The sequence below is a fragment of the Schistocerca gregaria genome, chromosome 1, assembly GCF_023897955.1.
Source record: "Schistocerca gregaria isolate iqSchGreg1 chromosome 1, iqSchGreg1.2, whole genome shotgun sequence".
In the NCBI taxonomy this organism is placed as follows: Eukaryota; Metazoa; Arthropoda; class Insecta; order Orthoptera; family Acrididae; genus Schistocerca; species Schistocerca gregaria.
The window spans coordinates 703,870,141-703,893,379 of record NC_064920.1 but is presented as its reverse complement, the minus strand read 5'-3'; the positions used below and the strand labels follow the sequence as shown (position 1 = coordinate 703,893,379).

The 23,239-nt window shown below is 44.0% G+C and overlaps 1 protein-coding gene across 3 annotated transcripts in view; it reads left to right on the top strand.

Moving 5' to 3' along the window:
* The window catches only part of LOC126365752 (cyclic nucleotide-gated cation channel subunit A), a 487,374-nt gene that overhangs the window by 295,704 nt on the left and 168,431 nt on the right, over positions 1–23,239 (top strand). For all 3 annotated transcript variants that reach the window (XM_050008246.1, XM_050008256.1, XM_050008236.1), the window contains exon 6: positions 16,562–16,724. In XM_050008246.1, coding sequence (XP_049864203.1) covers positions 16,562–16,724 — 163 coding nt within the window. The remainder of the gene's footprint in view (positions 1–16,561; positions 16,725–23,239) is intronic.

The window sequence follows — 23,239 nt, the reverse complement described above, 5'->3', positions numbered from 1 at the left end:
GAGGAGGCTAAAGCAGGCGGAAAGAGTGGCGGGGAAACATTATTAGTTAATTACTATTATTCATGTGCTGCAAGGACTTTGTTCCACCACCTACGACGTACTGTACATTAAAAAATGGTTCAAATGGTTCAAATGGCTCTGAGCACTATGGGACTCAACATCATAGGTCATAAGTCCTCTAGAACTTAGAACTAATTAAACCTAACGAACCTAAGGACATCACACACACCCATGCCCGAGGCAGGATTCGAACATGCGACCGTAGCAGCCCCGCAATTCCAGACTGCAGCGCCAGAACCGCACGGCCACCGCGGCCGGCTGTACATTAAATTAATGATACAACTGACAATTACAGTTACTATAATGGACTCATGTACAATTACGGCATTCGCCCACAATTCGACCGAGCGAGGTGGCGCAGTGGTTAGCACACTGGACTCGCATTCGGGAGGACGACGGTTCAATCCCGTCTCCAGCCATCCTGATTTAGGTTTTTCGTGATTTCCCTAAATCGTTTCAGGCAAATGCCGAGATGGTTCCTCTGAAAGGGCACGGCCGATTTCCTTCCCAATCCTTCCCTAACCCGAGCTTGCACTCCGTCTCTAATGACCTCGTTGTCGACGGGTCGTTAAACACTAACCACAACCACCCACAATTCGAATATACAATGTGGTTTAAAGGCAATAATGACATGAATATTTATTTATCGTGCGATGGCAGACAAGTATTTACAAAAAATACAATCTCAAATTCGTAAAGGGTTCATAACTCCTAAGTCCAGGTTCGAAACCCAGTCAGAATCTTCTGTAGACAAATTGTGTTGTCTTCCACTGTCCCTTTGAATGTTCGGAGTGAACATTCAGATGTTACGTGGTGTATGATTTACTACTCTTCGCCGCAGTCACATTCAGTGGAGTACTTCCAACCTCTTTGGAGTAGCAATGTTCCTTATCTGCCCCGGTGAGTTGTGTTCCGATTGAGCGTGCACCACTGTCGCCAGAGTAGATGAAAATCTGCAGCTCGCTCACAGGGTGTTTTGATTGATAGGTGATGCTTCATGGAAGACTGCCCTGTCACTGACTGTTACAGGTTCCTTGCGACTTGAAGTTTCTGTCCTGCAGGCTGTTTGCAGTACTCCCCACGATGGTTAAGATCTCGGTCGCCAGGGTTCTGATGATGAAGCTTCTCAATGGTAATTCTGGGTTGTTTCTTGTCTATATGTTCAGCAATGACTGTGGTCTTCTTATCGATGGTGGTGTAATATTACTAACAAGGGAACCTCCCCATCGCACCCCCCCCCCCCCTCCCCCCTCTCAGATTTAGTTATAAGTTGGCCTTGAAAAACTGAACACAGATCAAGCGAGAAAACAGGAAGAAGTTGTGTGGAACTATGAAAAAAATAAGCAAAATATACAAACTGAGTAGTCCATGCGCAAGATAGGTAACATCAAGGATAATGTGAGATCGGGGGCGCCATGGTCCCGTGGTTAGCGTGAGCAGCTTCGAACGAGAGGTGCTTGGTTCAAGTCTTCCCTCGAGTGAAAAGTCTATTTTTTTTATTTTCAGACAATTATTATCTGTCCGTCCGTCCGATGCAAGGTAACTGAGCTGTAGTATGGGGACTCTACACCTAAACAAAAATAAAAATACACGACGTCAGTCGACTACAGCGCACGTAAGAGAGAGTATTCCTGCTAACGAGGCTCCCTGGCTGCCAGTTGACTGTTCGCTGCTTTGAACGATAGTGCTTTAAATACGTGAGATGTATTCCGTGGGATTTAGTTATAAGTTGGTTCACAATGGAGAGGAACGTCCTTTCGTCTACTAATCGCACGGTTTTGCGGTGCGGTCGCAAAACAGAGACACTAAAGTGATTACAGTGAACAGAGACGTCAATGAACGCACGGACAGATCATAACTTTTCGAAAATAAAAAAGTATACTTTTCACTCGAGTGAAGATGCTCACGCTAACCACGGGACCACGGCGCTCCTAAGCTCACACTCTCCTTGATGTTGCCTATCTTGCGCATGGACTACTCAATTTGTATATTTTGCTTATTTTTTTCATAGTTCCATACAACTTCTTCCTGTTTTCTCGATTGATCTGTGTTCAGTTTTTCAAGGCCTATCCACTGTGCCAACGTATAACTAAATCTGAGAGGGGTGCGATGGGGAGGTTCCCTTGTAAGTACCTTTAACCAGGGCGTGTCTGTGAGAATAATACACCCTGTGATGAGACGTATTGCTTGATTGAGCTGTGTGTCAATAATTTTACTGTAAGCACTGTTTAGCCACGAGAAACAGTAGTATTCTGTGACTGACTATGAAAGAGCTGGAGCCGATGATCTGAAGACTCTTGCAACGGTCCTCCAGGCGGTTCCTATTAACTTCTGTAGTACATTGCTCCGAGTTTGGATTTTAGCTGCCACGTTCCGGAGTTGGACTTTTTATGTCAAAGATCCGTCTAGGATCACACCCAGGTATTTTGGAATGCTGCAGCATTGGAGAGTCTGATCTCTGAATGTAATGTAAAGTTTGTAGTCTGTTTGTGTATTTTGTAGCTGGAAAACTGATACAAGAATTTGGTCGGAGAGAGCTACGTTTGAAGTATTCATCCAACTTCTTCAAAAATGGTTCAAATGGCTCTGAGCACTGTGGGACTTAACATCTGTGGTCAGCAGTCCCCTAGAACTTAGAACTACTTAAACCTAACTAACCTACGGACATCACACACATCCATGCCCGAGGCAGGATTCGAACCTGCGACCGTAGCAGTCACGCGGTTCCGGACTGAGCGCCTTAACCGCGAGACCACCGCAGCCGGCAACTTCTTCAAATCTGACGTTCGTGTTGCTTCAACTTTCCTAAAGCATTGATCCTGAGCGGTCAGAGCAGTATCATCAGCGTAAATGAATTTCCTGAACAGCTTATAGAAAGTCGTATGTACATAAATTAAAAAGGAGCGGGCCAAATGGAACCTTGTGAGATATCACCATTTATTTTGTGAATTCTGACTGCGTAGTTCTCTGAGAGCATCTGGAAGAATCTATTGTTCAGTAGGTTGTCAATTAGAGTGGTTGGTTTCCGACACGGTATGGCGATGACGAATTTGAGCAGGAGTTTGTCACGCCAGACAGTATCATAGGCTGCAGTTTCTTCTAACAAGATCCCTTTGTTTATCCTCTGATTGTCAAAGCCGTTTTAGATATGAGTGGCTATTGCTAGCACCTCTTCCTCACATCCTCTTCTCAGTCTAAACCTAGCTTGCTTTATGGGGACGTGCTTGTTGGTGGCTGGGCAGATTTTGTTACGAATAAGCCTCTCCATGACTTTGAATGTGTCACTAAGGAGAGAAATGGGGCGATAGTTTTCCACTCTGAGTGGTTCTTTGGTTTGACTTTAGCACAGCAATTATCATAACTTTCTTGGTTAGGGGTATTTTAAATGAAAGTGTTCTGCCACAGTAGTAGGACTACAGTGCAACTGGAACTCAGGTTGAACGCCATAAAAGCCTGCTGCGTTCCTAAATTTCGTGTTCTTCATAGCTTATTTGGTCTCTTCCAATTGAAAATGGCGTGGAGAACTCAGATACTTGTGGGGCCGACGCTATTATTACTTTTAAGAGATGTGTAACTTCTCTTTTGATGTGCTTATCTCTTATTGACTTGGAAGTGAAGACATGCAGCTGGGTTGCTGATTTTGTTGGCTGTATACAGCTTTCTGATTAAGGACCAGGCATTCTTGCTGTAGAGAGTATGATCCAAGGAGGCTACAGTTTCTTTCTCCGTCTGTTTTGTCTGCTCACATTTAGTGACCGTAGAAAGTCGGAGGCAGTACGCTGGTCACCACTGTTTTTTCTTTTTTTTATGGTTCAAATGGCTGTGAGCACAATGGGACTTAACTTCTGAGGTCATCAGTCCCCTAGAACTTAGAACTACTTAAACCTAACTAACCTAATTACATCACATACATCCATGCCCGAGGAAGCATTCGGACGTGCGACCGTAGGGGGCGCGCGGTGCCAGACTGTAGTGCCTAGAACCACTCGGCCACTCCGGCCGGCGTACCACTGTTTTCAAATTCGTTGAGAAGCCTTTCTCTCCCTTCATTCCAACCAGGTATGTGTTGTTTGCCAAAACCCCTTGGTAAAGCATGACACGAATGATAACCGTTTTATTACGTAATCGTGCATCCTATTACTATTTAATATTAAAGATATAAACAGTTCTGATAACAGAGGAAAATATGGTTAGAAGAAAAGAAAGAATAGAAAACAAGTGAGAAATCTGCATCAGGACGACAAGAAGGGTCAACTCTCTGACTTCACTAATTAAGCCGTGACCAGCGCAGTGCCTCTACCAAGTAGAGAGAAATGGACAGGAACTGCCCGTTTCAGCGCCCACGGGACACAGTTTATCTGACAGTTACTGACACACACAAGACAAAGAGGCGTGTCTCACGTTTGCAAGCGCTGCCCAGGTGTCCAGGGCCGTCACCCACAACCGCGGGGTGCCCGTTTTCTAAAGCCTTGCAGCTCCCACAGTCTCTAAAAGCATAACTAGCAGACTTTGTGCTTGATCACTAAAGGACAGACCCATATCGTTGCTGAGTTCGTCACGCAGTGCTCAGATTAGCTCACTCCTTGAGTCGCTCTGGCCTAGCAGGATTTAACTATACGGAAGAACTTACCTGCTGTAGATATGAGCAATAGGGTTTCTCGTAACGTTGCTTCACAGAGAGATGCGTCTAAACCATACGGACAGTGGGAAGGTGTAATATTGGGTTGGTGCCGAAGATCGTAGAGCTTTTCCATAAGTTCAATGAAGACAACAGATACACACAACAGAGCTTTTTCTCATCAGTGACATATTCTGCTTCACTATTTACAACAGTCAGCAAAAGCTCGGGTAACTTTTCGATTCTGCGATCGTAGAAGTCATGTGGTTTTGAGGCGAAGAACTCGTCGAGCTATATTTGGAGCACATTTTCATCCGGACACGAAGTTCCTTGAAGGTTATTCGATAGAGAGATGACAAGATGAAAATCTAAGGGCGCCAGATCAAGTGAATAAGGTGTGTGCGGGATGACTTCCCAACCCAACACTATAGTGATTTTTGTCAGTGTAGCAGAATGCGGGTGCGCGTTGTCATGGAGCATTCTTCCTGGCTGTTGTTCGTGGATTGCGTCTGCGAGACCCCTCGATTATTGACAATAAATGCCAGTAGTGGTGGTTACACCCCAGGGAAGCCATTATTAGTACGCCATGTCGTCGCTCACCCAGCAGCTGCAGGACATTATCTTCTGTGGATGCGCGCAGGTATTTGTACCGGGAGTCGCTTCTCTGTTTGGGCTCAGCCATTCCTTTCTTTTTCTCATATTAGCATGGGGACACCATTTACTTTCACCAGTAACGAAACTGATGACTAGCAAGCAGAGGTGCGTATATGGCAACCAGCTGATTTTTTATGATTTTGGCTTAGAGCATGCGGTAACCGCACGAGCCATTTTTTGACCTTACCCATTGCATGCAAATGTCTTACGATGGAGGCATGATCACAGTTCACTACATTTGCTAGTTCTAGACAACACTGACGTGAATCATTGTGGACTGATGCCTGTAAACGAACTTCATCGAACTCCGAAAATCTTCCTGAACGTGGAGAGACATCAACGCCCAAACTATTCTCCTTAAAATTAGGAAACAGTTTTCTTGCTGTGCTCTGTCCATTGGCATTATCCCCAAACACGGCGCAAATGTTTCTGGCAGTCTCCTCTGCTGTCACCCCTCTCCTGAACTTAAAAAGAAGAATATGTGAGAAATGTTCCGATTTCTCTCCACTTTCACTCCATTTTCTAGCATCCACAACTCCTCTGACTATCTCCAAATGACCAAATGTATGTCAACTCAAATAGCAACAATGAACTACAAGTGAGAAATGACAATCGATAAATAACTCCATAAGAACAGGAATACCAGCATGCAAAACAAAAACGCTACGAACTTGTGCTCCAACCTAACACGATACAGAAACAACAAGAGCGCAAAGTTCAATAATATAAATTTGCGGACACTTGATTACAGGGGGCCCTGTAACTATACAGGGTAAACGCTAATGAAATGAAGGAGAGGAAAATATGGGCTTAAGTCCTCACCAGAACCACCTGGCATTGTGGCGCTTCAGTCTACAACATTTCATTACGATTCAGCTTCTACACGTTCCTGTAGGTGAGGATGTAGAGCAGTGGTCGTCATACTACGATCTGCGATCGGAATTGAGCTCTAAACATATATTCGTGGGGCCCTCGGTCCTCAGCTGCAGTCAGTAATAACATGAGTCTAATAACAAACAGCCAATTCCAAAAACGTTAACTAGCATTAAGAGCTTTAAGAACGTAGTTTTCCTGCTCAGTAACAAACAGAAATACTTACAGGGACACTAATATTTTAACACGTGCTTAATTTTAATTCATGTTGGTAAATTCTGCCGTGAACTGAGGAAAGTGGGCCGCTTACCGCAGGGGCAAAGGATAGGTAGCGCGGACACTGGAGTGTTAGAGGACATCAGGTGAGGGAATTTTTCATTATTTGTCTTCCAGTTGGTTGGTTGGTTTGTTTGGGGAAGGAGACCAGACAGCGAGGTCATCGGTCTCATTGGATTAGGGAAGGACGGGGAAGGAAGTCGGCCGTGCCCTTTGAAAGGAACCATCCCGGCATTTGCCTGGAGCGATTTAGGGAAATCACGGAAAACCTAAATCGGGATGGCCGGACGATGGATTGAACCGTCGTCCTCCCGAATGCGAGTCCAGTGTCTAACCACTGCGCCACCTCGCTCGGTTGTCTTCCAGTACTGACAACTCACGGACGTGCGCGACTCGTGCCGATCACCTGCTGTGGTATAAGTTTTGACAAGGAATAATATGAATTAGTGAATGCGCATTACAGAGTCGATCATCTTCAAATGCGGTACTTATTATTAGCAAAAATTATGAAATTAAATAAGGCTGTTGTAGTACAACTCAGAGAGTAGAAGAAAAATAACGTACAAAACATTTAGTAAACATTTGAGATCGTTGATCCTTTCTCATATTGCATAACGCATTTAAACATAAGTAGTATTAGCGACACGGCTCGGCTTTGCTCTTGTGGCGCTAAGTGTCTATAGCCGGACAACAACTTAAACTATTTAATTAGCGCGGATCACGGAAGTTCTCAGGAGGCTCGAATGTTTTGTATTCCATATTTAACTGGCGATCGGAGTGACATCTCGCGATATCCATGGAAGCTGTGAGGTACTACGCTGTCCATCCCGTCCTGAATCAGAGCACGTATTAATGAAAACCGTATGAAAATCTCCAGTAGTTTCTGAGATTAGTCTCCACGTACAGGCAGAAAAACATGGCGGGGGACTTACAAAATCTATACATATATAGATTCCAGTAGTAATAGTTTCGTGTGGCTCAGTGATCTGGTGCAGACCTTTAAATTAGACACAATGTCATGTCCTAACTGCAAAACATAGACTTGGTCCATGAGGAGGCGTCAGCAGGGCAAAATACTAAATCGGAGAACGGAAAACGACAATAGTTCATACAACCACGACAATAGTGTCTCGAAGCGAGCTGGGAACCGTCGCCGCAGCAGTGAGCGATGAATATCAAAGGGACACACTCGTTGATGTAGCAAAAGTCAGCGCTGTAAGTACTACCAATCATGGCCTGCTGCTACAGTGGCGGTTGACTTTGCCATCAGATACCAGTCAGTTAGCATGAAATATTTATAAATTATTCACACGAAGCTTCCTCGTAAATCAGTATGCCTATTAGCAAAAACCGTATCGAAATCCCTGCCATAGTTCTTGAGATAAGCCCGAACATACCGACAGAATCGAGCAGGGAATCTTCTGACTGGTTTGATACGGCCCACCACGAATTTCTCTCCTGTACCAGCCTCTTCGTCTGAAAGTAGCACCTGCAACCAACGTCTTCAACTATTTGCTGAATATATTGCAATCGCTGTTTTCATTTACAGTTCTTACCCTCCACAGCTCCCTCTACTTCCGTACAAGTTATTTCCTGATGTTTTAACAGATGACCTTCCATCCAATCTCTTCTTCTTGTCAGTGTTTTCCTTACAAGGACAAAGGAACAAGATGTATACCAGTGTTCTGCTTCGAAGAGCCACCAAAGCCAGGTAGAGGCGACATGCATTCCTTTCCTCGTCTATTCTCCGAAGGATCTCCTCATTCCTTATCTTATCTGACCACCTAATTTTGAACATTCTTCTGTTGCACCACATCTCAAATGGTTCTGTTCTCTTTTGTTCCGGTTTTCCCAGAGTCCATATCTCACCACCATACAATGCAGTGCTCCAAAGGTACATTTATCTTTATTCTCTGTCTTTTTATTTCCTTCTTCTCCCTCTCTTTGTCCATCTCCTCCACCCCTTTTTCCAACTATGTCCTCCTCCCCTCCCTGTGTCCATCTCCTCCTCTCCTCTCTCTGTTCATCTCCTCCTACCCTGTTCCTTTTGCACTTTAAGCATTACTGCTGAACACAATCGCTGTGACTGTTATATTCCCCTCCCAGCCCTCTCCCTGACCATTTCCTCCTACAGCTATCTCTATCCATCCCCTCCTCTCCCAACTCTGTTTTAATCCCCTCCCTCCCCCTCAAGCCGGCCAGCCAGGGTGGCCGAGCGGTTCTAGGCGCTACAGTCTGCAACCACGCGACCACTACGGTTGCAGGTTCAAATGCTGCCTCAGGCATGGATGTGTGTGAGGTTACTTAGGGGACTGATGACTTCAGAAGTTTAGTCCCATAGTGCTCAGGGCCATTTGAACCATTTAGAACCTCCCCCTCTCTCTGTCACATCGTTCTCCTCCCCTCTCTCTGTTCACCTTTTTCTGCCCTCTTCTCTCTTTCTGTTTCTTGCCCCCTCTCACCTCTCCACCTCTTGTTCCCCAGCTCTCCCTATCCATTTCCTCCTGCTCCATTCTCTCTGTCCAACCCCTTCTCTATCCATCTCAACCTTCCTCCAGAAACAGTCACAAAACAGGTCGATAAGGCAGATGGCTACTACTCCCCAACATACCTGTCAGGCAGGGCAACCTACATTTCAGGAACTTGAAAACCTTTTTACCCCTGGCATATAGGATGCCCTGCAAAACAGGCAGGCTCATACTACTCCAACTCAACATGCTTGCTCTGCTGGGCAATCTACATGTCAGAGCTTCGAATGATGTTTCTTGCCTCTGATGTGCAGATTGCCCTTCAAAGCTGGTCGATAAGACAGGCTGATACTCTTCCCACACAACACATTGGTCATGTTGGGCAGTCTATAAGGCAGGGACTGGAAAAAAAACATTTCTTGCCCATATCTCTGCTCCTATTGGAGCAAGGAGGCTATAAACCCCATAGTGATGATACTCTTGAGACCTATTGTTCCTGTGCCAAACTTGGTTGAAATCGAACCAACTTTTTTGTCAGAGATCCCATACACACACACGCACAGATCCAGTTGTGCACCTACATTGTAAACGGAGTTGAAAGGACGACATTTCCTCAGAGCTAACGAAGCATTACATGTCAGCATACGAATCCCTGTGTGTTACTGTCTGCCCATTAGTAAATCCGTTAAATTTATGGGCGTAATAATAAGTGTAATAGCAGTTTTCACAGAGACCGCTCAGCCAGCGCAGCCAGAGGTGGCCAACCCGGCACCCAGCAGGCGGATCACGCGCCACGTGGGGCCGCTACTCCAGGCAATAAAACACTGTCGGCGACTAGCGGCGCAGTAAAAGCACATTTTATTGCCGTACGTCTCCGCGCACCAACAATGCTGCGGTCGTTCCTGCTCTGATTAGCACTACCTGTTCGTTTAGAGCGTAGCTGCATCAATACTGACGAGAACCGCGGTTTCTGCATTCCCTTCCACGTTTGCCGTAAATCACTAAGGCAACCCGGCCTTGTCACTCACCAATCCTCGTTTCGTCCCTCTTTCTAATACTGTGTCACGTACATATAGCATTCTAGCGCTCATTGTATAGCATACAAAAAGAAAGGAAATAAGAAGAGGAAGAAGGGTTTTGGAGGACACTTGTACTTGGAACAGATCGCACTAAGTTAATAAATTAATTCTGCCAGTAAAAGCACTTTTTTAAAATATCAGCCATCCTACGATTCCCTTAAATTAGTTAGAGAAATCAAAATCTGAACCCATATTCTCCCGAAGATGATCCATTGTTTCAACTACTGCGCCGCCTTGGTCGATGACATCACCTACATTTTGGTCCACAATTATAATTTTCAGGGCGTCATAGGGTGTCTAGCGGGCGGTACATTTTCTCTTTTTTTAATTCACTCCTTAATGGAGTGACAAAAGAACAATTATCAGTTGGCCTCCATATAAAATTAGCTTCATCTGTTTTACTGTCACTGACATTACGTGTGATAAACGTGGTTAAAGGAGGATGTTTCTCGAACGATATTGCTATATCCGCTTTTATATTTTTAATATGATATTAATGTCTTTCTGCTATTACTCATTTCAGTTTCTAAATGGTTTCTGACCACTTTTGCTAACCAAATAAGCTGCACAAACCACCTCTGAATTTTCTCTTACTCCACTTCTAATCCCGCTTGGTGGACTGGCGAACTATGAATCAAGTATCTGTCGAGCGATTGTTTTGTATTGTGAGCGACTTCCTTCGTAGGTTAATTACTTCAGCAGTATTTTTCCAAATAATCTTAAGTACGGATTATTAATTTCTCCCAAATTGCTTTATTTGGTCTTATCTTCAAAGTATCTCGTTGGGTTATCGCTAACCATTTGGCAGCTATAATTAATACAAATGATTGATCGACGATGGTGCACTTTGTAACGACGTTTCATTTCACCTGTTTAGTAGTGACCAGTACTTTCCTCTGAATGCTTTGTTGGGATCTTCTGCGGTTCACTGATGAAGAACCTACAAGCTACCTCACCGGACTTAACTATACTGAGATGTTTCGAGAGTGAGATTTTCACTCTGCAGCAGAGTGTGCGATGATATGAAACTTCCTGGCAGTAGGAAACGAGGTACTGGCAGAAGTAAAGCTGTGAGGACGGGGCGTGAGTCGTGCTTGGGTAGCTCAGTAGGTAGAGCACTTGCCCGCGAAAGGCAAAGGTCCCGAGTTCGAGTCTCGGTCCGGAACACGGTTTTAATCTGCCAGGAAGTTTCCTAACGATACTGAGCTAAATCTAGCCTACAGGTTTGTCACCTAATCAGGAAACGATGCGGCCAGGAAGTTAGTGAGGTGCCATGTGTTTGCTAGCACCACCATGATACGCCCAAACCTGGAGGCGTTTCCATTGGAATAACTGATATGGTTAATGTACTGTTGCGGCGATTAGCAATAATAGCAACAGATTCCTCAGTAGCGTCCTTGAAATATTAATAAGTGGTGCGACGTGAGTATGTCTGTACCCATTAGATGTAAGCCTTAGCACTGTACGAGGGTCTAACATTTCTGAATTCGGTGTAACCTAAAACTGCAGTATCTGTTGTTTACTTTACAAATGATAATATATTGTCAAATGAGATCCAGCTTAAATTCGTTACCCCTCTATATTGGGTCAAATCGTTCCGCTACATTTTGTTCTTCAGTAGCCAATCGTCAACAGTGGACACAAAAGAAGCGTTGTATACGTCGGTCTTACTTCGATATCATTGGTTGCGCGTCGAATGATATCGACAGAGCAAGAACTATCCTCTTCCATAGAACGTATGAATGGTAGTCCTACATTCTTACCGGCTACTGCTATCTTTACTCCATTTGCCTTTGTATATCTACATTTGCATCTGCATGACTACTCTGCAGTTCCTACTTAAATGCCTGGCAGTGTGTCCATCGAACCTCCTTCAGACTAATTCTCTACCGCTCCATTCTCTAACGGTGTACGGGAAAAATGGATACGTAAATCTTTCCGTACGAGCTATGATTTCTCTTATTTTATCACGATCGCTATTTCTCTTTCTACAGGTGTCCATCGAACCTCCGTCAGACTAATTCTCTACCGCTCCATTCTCTAACGGTGTACGGGAAAAATGGATACTTAAATCTTTCCGTACGAGCTTTGATTTCTCTTATTTTATCACGATCGCTATTTCTCTTTCTACAGGTGGAATTCAACTAAATATTTTGGCGTTCGGAAGAGAAAGTTGATGATATTAATGAAGCCACACCAATTTGCGTCAATATCAGTGACAGTCTCTCCCTTTTTCGCGATAATACGAAACGAGCTGTTCTTCTTCGAACTTTTTTTGGTGTCCTCCGTCATTCCTGTCTGATACAAATCCCAGAAGAACATCCGTAGTGCAGGCAGTCTCTTTAGCAGACCTGTCGCACATACGGTCCTGTTCAAGAAAAAATCAGAACACGTTGAACGACTAGAGATAGGTCGTTCATACTCACAGGACATGTACATTAGTACGTTCTGCAGAAATAATTAGCATCTGAAACAAGTCGGCCCGCGGGTTCATGGACAACATCGATATCGCAGCGCAACACCACTTACTGGTAAAATGTGCTTACGGCTCTCTTTGTCGCTATGAACTGAAGGTAATGGATCAGTGTGACTTGAGCAGGCATGCAGGATGCCTCGCAGACCTATGCGCGAACCGTACCGTCAAACAGATGAATTTGAAAGAGGGCGTAATGCATCCATCCGGGCAATTTTTGCTCGTGTTGGACGAAGTGTTTCGACAGTGCAACGGATGTGTGCATAATGGTTCACAGAAGGTCGTGGAACACGACAAGGTGGGTCAGGTAGCATCAACCAGACCATCCCCGAGAAGATCGACATCTCAACCGAATGGCATTGCACAACAGATCTGCGTCCTCCTCGGTTCTGGCGCAACAGTGTAACACATCGTACAGTATCAGGGGTGGCAGTCCGTCGCCATTTATTACGTCAGGGGCTACGTGAGCGACGTCCACTTCTCTGCCTACTTTTAATGAATGTGCAGAAACATGTTAGACGGCAATGGTTTATGGAACGACGTCACTGTGAACAGAAATGGCATCAGGTAGTGTTTTCGGACGAAAGTAGATTCTGTTTGTTTGGAAATGATGGACGCATTTTGGTTCGCCGCAGACAGGAGGAGGGGCATCACAAAGACTACATTGGCACAAGACATACAGCGCCAACTCAAGGCCTTATGGTGTGGGTTGCTATTGGTACAACCACAAATCACAGTTAGTGCGTGTTCAGGGCACTGTGACCAGTACGACCTACGTGAATGACATCCTGCGACCCGTAGCCATACCCATCCTGAACAACACCCCAGACGCCATTTTTCAGCAACAAAATGCACGGTCAATGTTGCTGCACAAACAAGTGCTTTCTTGGTATCACAGGATGTCAGTCATTTAACCTGACCCGCCAGATCACCAGACTTGCCGCCAACTGAAAATTTGTGGGATATGGTGAAACGACGGATGCAGTGCTGTGACTCAATGCCAACCACCACAGATGAACTTTGGAACCAGGTGAATGCAACACGGACGCCATTTCGCTCCTTGCACGCGTCAATCCCATCACGCATGCCACAAGTTATCAGGGCCCATGGCGGACACACTGCACATACTGAACCGAGGTGATCGTTTCTGCAGGACATACTAATGTACATGTCCTGTGAATACGAACGTCCTATCTCCAGTCGATCAAGGTGATCTGTTTTTTTTTCTGAACAAGAGTGTATTAAGTGTTCCGCTAACGAACGCAGTCTTTGGTCCACTTGCCCCACAACTTTATCTCTTTATTTAAATTTAAGTTGTTCGTAGATATTTTGCTCAAGTGACAGCCTTTAGATTTGTGAGATTTAACGTGTAAGCGAAATTTAACGGATTCCTTTTAGCACTCATCCTCTGCGGATGACCTGACACTTTTCATTAGTTAGAGTCAATTGCCACTTTTCGAATAATAGAGATATCACGTCTAAATCGTTTTGTAGTTGGTTTTGATCTTCTTGACTTTGTTGGACGATAAATGACAGAATCATCTGTAAACGGTCTAAGACGGCTGTGTAGCTTGTCTCCTAAATCTATTATGCAGGATTTTAGGGGTACAAGTGTAGAAATTTCTATTGATGACTGAGGACAGAGTACTGAAACAACGTTACATCAGTATTCAAAAAAATGGTTCAAATGGCTCTGAGCACTATGGGACTCAACTGCTGTGGTCATTAGTCCCCTAAAACTTAGAACTACTTGAACCTAACTAACCTAGGGACATCACACACATTCATGGCCGAGGCAGGATACGAACCTGCGACCGTAGCAGTCGCACGGTTCCGGACTGCGCGCCTAGAACCGCGAGACCACCGCGGTCGGCATCATCAGTTTTCACTCATAATAATTATTGTTATTAAGAGTAGTATATTTTTAGATTGGTTTGTACCTCCAATTACTCGTGGCACAAGCAAGCCATTAATGTTTGTTTTCCCCTGGGCAGCGGGTACAGATACTGAAGTGTGGACATTGGGAAGTCTACAGTGACAGCCATGGTCCATTTCGTAGCACAGCTGCGACCGTGCAGAAAACATCAGGCAGTAAATTACGTGATGTGTTTGCGGCAAGAGTGTTAGAAACAGAGAGAAAACAATTAACAAGTTGATGTGACTATGCATTAAGGTACCAGTCATCACAGTATCTGTACCTATACCCCTAACACTATGTACAAATTAGGAACAGCAGAGGGTGTACTAAACTTTCTTGGGAGACGCAGAGATCACTTCTGTTTTACCCGATGACTTTCCGTCAGTTACTACGCACTGTGACTTTTCCGACAGGAAATGACGGATCCAGCTGCACAAGTGACACGATAGTCCATTACAAGTTACTTGTGAAGAATGGTGTTAAAAGCGTTCTAGAAATCTAGAAATATGGATTCAGTTTGAGATCCACTGTCGATAGCACCCATTACTTCGTGTGAATAAGAAGCGAGTTGTGTTTCACGAAGTGATGTTTTCTGAATAAATGCTGACTACATGTAAATAGGTCGTTTTCTTGGAAGTAATGCATAAAACGATATCGGTGATGTGGGCCTGTAATTCGGGGTGTTACTCCCATTTCCATTTTCGAGTATTGGTGTGACCAGTGCAATATTCCAGTGTTAAGGTGTGTATCTATCGTCGAGCGAGCTGTTGCATATGATTTTTAAGTATGGAACTGCTGTATCATCTTACTCTGAAAGGAAACAAGCAATTGAATGGTTACTGCTGACGTACCCTTCAGAAACACGAAGAAGTTCATCTTGAACACCTTAGAGCAATCTGTACGTCTACACATTCACTTTTGATATATTAAACAATAGTACTGTGTGTTGTTTAGTGTCCATAATAATTATTTCCATTATTTGTGTCTGACACCTCCAGACGCGGCCAGACAGACGCACGCATTAGGACTGCCACCTCGGCATTCGGGAAGGTTCGTCTGCCTTTACCGAATCCACCCATCGAACTGACGACGGGTGCTGGTGTGCCAGCGAGCCTGGATGAGGTTTCCAGGCGGTTTCCCACATCCGGATAGGTGAATACCTGGCTGGTACCGACGTCCCTCCACAGTTACATGATTCGCAAACATTTCGGAAACGTTCTTACACTTTCACTTAGATAACACTAGACGTAGTGGAATGGGATACACAAATTCCGTCCCGGAAGGCAGGGTAAGGAAGGAGGGTGGGAGGAGGTAAGGGGGCGACGGGAAGCAAATCCGGCCCCCCTCTACCACTAACACTGCCAAATCCAGATGAACGTGCCGTCGACACAGTAAAGTCCCGGGATAAGAACGAGAAAAATACGAAGTTCCTGAAACCTCTTCCGCAATTAGGGTCGACAACGAACACAGTGCTGTGGCTCTCGATCCAGTGATAATCGATTCGAATCCTGCCTCGGGCATGGATGTGTGTGATGTCCTTAGGTTAGTTAGGTTTAAGTAGTTCTAAGTTCTAGGGGACTGATGACCTCAGCAGTTTAGTCCCATAGTGCTCAGAGCCAATTTGATAATCGATTCGTATCGTGGGGTATAAGAAAATTTCGTCACCAGAATTTGGTGACGAAGGTGAAGTTGATGATGTGCAGTTCTGTTCACTAGACTGTGTGCCAGCGTTCAGGCTGAAATGCCAAACCTCTCTGCACTGGAGTGTTGGCAGTAATGTATGAACCAGATGAGAAAATGAGGTCGCCGGCCCCTTTGTTGCTGTTCATGACAATGAGGTCATGCAGCAGAAGTGAATTTCACTTTCCCTATTCATTTCATTACATGTTCACCTATGATAACCCTAAAACAAGACTACACTAAGCAACACCCATCGAGATCGTCCATATGGAACAGATACAAATGTGACACTTTGCATCAAGTCATAGGAAGCCAATGGTAAATTATCTCCACTAGGACCTCCTCTTAAGATTCACTGACCAAGTGTAGGACGTACTTTGCTTTAGTTTATGGACCACCGAGAGTTCAAGTTAATGGAGGCAGACTTAGACTGAGCGAGCGGGCCGCGTCGGTGTGTTGCAGTGGCTGATGCTGGTGTCGCTGGCGGTCCTGTACAACCTGGTGCTGGTGGTGGGGCGCGCCGTCTTCTGGGAGCTCAACAACGCCGTGCCCGCCCTCTGGTGGACGCTCGACTACACCTGCGACGCCATCTACCTCATAGACACCTTCATACACGCGCATGAGGGTAAGTCACAATGGCTGCCACGATCGCTGAGTCAGCCGCGGTTCGCTTAATATCTCATACAACTGGAGTTCCTGAATTACTGTCTTACTACTGTTTCAGTTTCGTATTGTACAGGAAATGCAATTACACAGTTTAGAATAAAACAATATAGGCCCAAAGATATCTTAAACGTTTTAAAACTTGGGTGCTGCGCCGTTTTCAAGCAAGCGACGAAGGACGTTTTTGACAGTTAAGATGAACATCAACAAAAGGAAAACGAGGATAATGGAATATAGTCGAATTAAGTCGGGTGATGCTGAGGGAATGAGATTAGGAAATGAGACACTTAAAGTAGTAAACGAGTTTTGCTATTTGGGGAGCAAAATAACTGATGATGGCCGAATTAGAGAGGATATAATATAGAGACTGGCAATGGCAAGGAAAGCGTTTCTGAAGAAGAGAAATTTGTCAACATCGAATATAGATTTAAGTATCAGGAAGTCGTTTCTGAAAGTATTTGTATGGAGTGTAGCCGTGTGTGGAAGTGAAACATGGACGATAAATAGTTTGGACAAGAAGAGAAAAGAAGCATTCGAAATGTGGTGCTACAGAAGACTGCTCAAGATTAGATGGGTAGATCACATAACTAATGAGGAGGTGTTGAATAGGATTGGGGAGAAGAGAAGTTTGTGGCACAACTTGACTAGAAGAAGGGACCGGTTGGTAGGACATGTTCTGAGGGATCAAGGGATCAGAAATTTAGCATTGGAGGGCAGTGCGGAGAGTGAAAATCGAGACCAAGAGATGAATACACTAAGCAGATTCAGAAGGATGTAGGTTGCAGTAAGCACTGGGAGATGAAGAAGCTCGCACAGGATAGAGTAGTATGGAGAGCTGCATCAAACCAGTCTCAGACTGAAGACCACAACAACAACAAAGTGTCGAAAAAAGCTGCTTTAGTTACTTTTATTTATTCAGACCTTTTTTGTGAAGCAAATATCGACCACTACGACCAATTCATCCGAGGCTAGAGCATATATACACTATGTGATCAAACTATCCGAACACCTGGCTGAAAATGACTTAAAAGTTCGTGGCGCTCTCCATCGGTAATAATGGAATTCAATATGGCGTTGGCCCACCCGTAGCCTTGGTGAGACCTTTCACTCTCGCACGAATACGTTCAGTCAGGTGCTGGAATGTTTCTTTGGGAAGCGCAGCCCGTTCTTTACGGAGTGCGGCGCTGAGGGAGGTATCGATGTCGGCCGGTGAGGCATGACACGATGTTGGCGTTCCGAAACATCTCAAAGATGTTCTGTAGGATTCGGGTGAGGACTCTGTGCAGGACAGTCCATTATAGGGATATCACTGTCGTGAAAGCACTGCGCCACAGGCCGTGCATTATGAACAGGTCCTCGATCGTATTGAAAGATACAATTGCAATCCTCAAATTGCTCTTCAACAGTCGGATACAAAATGGTACTTAAAACATCAATGTAGGCCTGTGGTGTGATAGTGCCACGCACAACAACAAGGGGTGCAAGCCCCCTTCATGGAAAACACGACCACACCATAGCACCACCACCTCCGAATTTTACTGTTGGCACTACACAAGCTGGCAGATGATGTTCACCGGGAATTTGCCATACCCACACTCTGCCATCGGATCGCCACACTGTGTACCGTGATTCGTCACTCTACACAACGTTTTCCCACTGTTCGATCGTCCACACCAAACGAGGCGGCGTTTGGCATTTACCGGCGTGATGTGTGGCTTATGAGCAGCCCATCGGCCTTGAAATCCAAGTTTTTCAACTCCCGCCTAACTTCCATAGTACTTGCAGTGGATCCTGATGCAGTGTTGAATTCCTGTGTGATGGTCTGCATAGATGACTGCCTATTACACATTATGATCCTCTTCAACTGTCGGCTGTCTGTCAGACAACAGACGAGTTCGGCCTGTACACTTTTGTGCTATACGTGTTCCTTCACTTTGCCACTTCACTATCACATCGGAAACAGTTGAAAAAATGTTCAAATGTGTGGGAATTACTAAGGGAGCAAACTGCTGAGGTCATCGGCCCCGAGACTTACACACTACTTAAAGTAACTTATGCTAAGAACAACACACACACCCATGCCCGAGGGAAGACTCAAACCTTCGTCGGGAGGGCAGCGCAAGAAACATTGGATCTATGAATGTTTAGGAGTGTGGAAATCTCGCGTACGTATGATACAAGTGACACCCAATCATCTGACCACGTTCGAAGTCCGTGAGTTCCGCGGAGCGCCCCATTCTGCTCTCTCACGATGTCTAATTACTGAGATCGCTGATATGGAGTACCTGTCTCCAAGTGGTAGCAGAATGCACCTAATAGGAAAAAGTATGATTTTGTGGGTGTCCGGATACTTATCATCACATAGTGCAGTTAACGAGTGTTAAAATCGATCATATATGTAGTCTTTTATTATAATCTGTTAGGTACTACTTCCTGTACGTTGGTATGGAAAACAATCTGCTACAAGGCGATTGGACTTTGCCTGTTTTGGCTCATATGTAACAAAGTGTACCACGTGGTTCATGGCACAACCTTTACTTTGCTACATCACAGATGTAACTGTAATTGTAATTATTCTGCTACACTATTTACTCTTGGGCACATATCGTAACATTGTTAGCAGAATGCAAATATAGACGCTAACAATTCAGTAGGGTACTGAGATTACATATGTCTAGAAGATCAGTCATCAAACCGATTCAGTTGTTAAGGCAGTGGACTCGCATTTGGAAACAGTGCTAATTAAAATCCTCCTTTGGCCGTCCAAATTTAGGTTATCCTCTGTTCCCCAAAATCGACTGAGATGAATGCTGGAATGGTTCCTCTGAAAAGTACGCGGCCAGTTTCCTTCCTCGTCGTTGTCCGTACAAGCTCGTGCTCTGTCTTTAATTACCTTGTCCCCGTCGGGACGTTAAACCCTAATCTAAATTCATTTTTTAAGATGAAATGCTGTGCTAGGGACCAATTCGCTCAGGAAACTGTATCGTATTTTTCATACACGATAACAATTTCCGGAGGTTTCTAATTATGTGCGAGACAAAGTGCCCGTCCCGTCTGCTGATTAATCAAAGCATAAATTTTTAATCCGGTATGTGAAGTCGTCACTAGTATGACCTACTTCCCAGTAAGGTCAATGAAGAAAGAAGTATAACAGACAAACATCGAAACTGTAAACATCAAATTTGAATAACGTTTTTCATGTGAAAGGCTCTATTTCTCTTAAATGCAATGTGCAAGCTGAGCCGTTAAGATGACTGCCTTCATCACTTGCTTAATGGTTCCCCGTTAACAAGTGAGGCTGCAGCAACGCGATTGGTTTCCGTTGAACACATCGCGTTCCGGCATGTAGCGTGATTCATCCATCCGGACGTCCAGCCAGCTTCCAGTGGCTGAATTCCGGCGCTCATGCTGCGTTCCCTGTGACGTGTGGTGAGCAGTACGGGATGGTGGCCTCTGTATCTTACAACTATGAGCTAGTGTTGGTCAGTAGTTATGGATGTCCAGTATTGGGTTGACGAGCAATTTGCTGCCTTGTGGCATTCTAACCGTTGCTACAATGAGCGATAGTCATCGCCGATCAGTCATCAATACGTTGTTGCCAAGGCCAGTTGATTCTCGCTTCGGCGGTTGTCCCCATTGTTTTCACTTAAACTGAATCGTTTCATCTAGACTCTTAGAATATTATTGTCATGAAACTTTGCTTTTCTGTGATTCCGAGGCTTCCAAAGAGGCAGTTGAGAAGTTGTGTGTAGACTGTTAACTGAGCGTCTCTTACGTCCCATTTGTCTATCTGAGGTTTCTCCAAATGTAATCAGACGGTAGAGGAGCTCTTATCAAAGGCATACAAAAGTTGTAATAATTTAACGCTATGAAATGGAGATGCTTAGCTAAACAATCTTAAAATATAATATTGTAAAAAGTCGATGTGGGCCCACCGATACCGACTGTATTGTAATAATCTTGCATGTGGAAATCTGACATGTCACGAATCGGCTAGACCACTTGTTCAACGGCAGTAGTCGTACTTTTGCGTTTTTTTTTAACAGTACAGTGTAACGAAATAAATCTCTTGTTAACAGCGTGGTATGAGTGTGCATGGGACACAGTATTTCGGCAATCGGCCACGTTGCCATCATCAGGTGCGCTGATGATGGCAAAGTGGTCGATTGCCGAAATGTTGTGTCCAATGCTCACTCATACCAGGCTGTTCACACGAGATTTATTTCGTCATAAAATACGCCTGGATAAATTGAAGAATATTAGTACAGTGTAAATTGATGCTAGCTCATCCTTATGCTTCAGTTTGCAAAAGACCACCAGCCTCTCATAGTTCACAAACAAGTGCTCCGTTACACAAATTGCAACGCTACACTAATTTTCAAATATTCGTATGTACTGGACTCCAAGCTCTCTAGCCTCTAATCCTCTTGCCAACGGTTCTTATGCGATTTATTGCCCAGCAGATTGTATTTTATTTCGCAGCAGGCTTCACACAACTTTTTTCTGTTGTAAGACACATGTAATTATAAGAACACTGATTCCTTTGTCAATCGAGACCATAAACTAAACATATATCAACTTTTTAACAAACAACTACCAGTTTAATATTTAATTCATAAGACAAGGCGTGTAAGTGATTAAGATGTTTACGTCTGGCACGAAAAAAAAAAACGATTACAGATCATGTTATTGATAATACATGAAATATAAATATGTAGTTGCACTGCGAAGCAGCTTTACGGTTTAATCTAAATGGAGCTTAATCAATTTAAAATAGTTATCCTTCAGCTACAGAACAAAATATTCAAGGTTCACGTTTCCACAGCAACGTTACATATAAAACACACGCATTTGGAACATTAATAAAACGCAGAATTGGTATTTGTGAGAACGCAATCCCATAAGTTGCTGTAGGTAAGACAAGGAATCGTTCAACATTTCGACAGGTAGGTGTTCGGAAAAATTCATTGTAATGTATTTTTGATGTACATCAGTGTCTGAAACTGAATTAAATACAAATTCAAAAGAAGAAAATTACAATACTGTTTAAATGTCTTTTGTGTGAAGAAGGACGTGCTTCGAGAATGTACTGATGTTCTCGACCAGGTCGTACAGTACCGGTATTGAAAAGAGAATAAATTACTGAAACATATTCTTCGTTTATAAGCTGTAGCTGCTTAGCAGTTTTCTTCTTTAGCGTCTGTGTTCCAATACTTCACGTGGACTGTCGAAATAAGACAATAGCACTACGTGCTGCCACGCCTCATTGGTAGCTATTACTGTTTCTCTTACGTCTGGCAGGCTTCCCTTTCTGAGCTGGAGTGTAATAAATTTCCACTGGGAGCAGAGCAATTTCCTCTGCACTCTCGGAAATAAATTCCTGCTGGATTTTCATAAAGCCTGCAAGGCATGGTTACATTTACAGGCGTAACCACGTTTCAACGCACTACAGCTAGACTGCAGCCTAAGACGTGTTATATGAAAGCACTACTGGGGAATGAAAAATTAACTCGTCTAAAGACGCGATGCATAACCATCACCTTTTTCGGTCTGTGACAGAGGACTCTAAAGGCAATTATCCAGAGAACCGTGCAGTCGACGGTGCAAGAAGTGTGTGCGGAGCACTAAAACGCAGAGTCCCAACAGCTACACAGGGTGTCCCAGGACAAAATGACAGGGACGATCACATAAAGCAAAAAAGTCTAGCAAACTCGGATTGTAAAATGCGCGAAAACTTCTTCATTTTCGAAATCGTCTTCTACTGCAAGCTCTTTGCTTTACATATTTTGAGACGCGGTAGCATGGACTGAAACGAGGAAAAAATCCAGTAAATATGGGCTGTAAAATGCATACCTTAAGATTTATCTGCACTTGTTCATCTTCGCTACTGTGAAACAAATTCCTTCTACAGGTCAAGTGCCCATAGCTCTTAAGGTATGCACTTTAGAGGCCATGTTTATGAGACTTTTTTCTTGTTTTGATCCTTACTACCTCCCAACAAATTAAAGAAAGCAAAGAGCTTGGAATACAAAAGATTTGTTTCACAGTAGCGAAAATGAAAGAATGCTCATAGCTCTTAAGGTATGCGTTTTAGAGCCCGCGTTACTAGACAGTTTTACTTTGAATGATAGTTTCAACCGTATCCCTAAGTACTAACCGTTCCTCCTGAGACGTCTTGTATTTGATCTATTGAACGAATAATATATTGTTTCAAACATTGTACCAGGGTAATATACCAGCTTGGAAAAACAAAGAAACTGTCCGCACGATTACGAAACTATTTTCCGTGACCAGACCGGTTTCTAGTAGCGTGGGGCCACTATTTAATATTATGCATTTTTACATTGCTATTTTACTTCCATATGAGAGGTGAAAGTAACTTCTAATAAAATTTAATTGCACTTATTTAAGCCCTAGCACGCCTTTTACGAATAGGACTGACAAGTCTCTCCATCATATAACTGTAATAAAAATGTT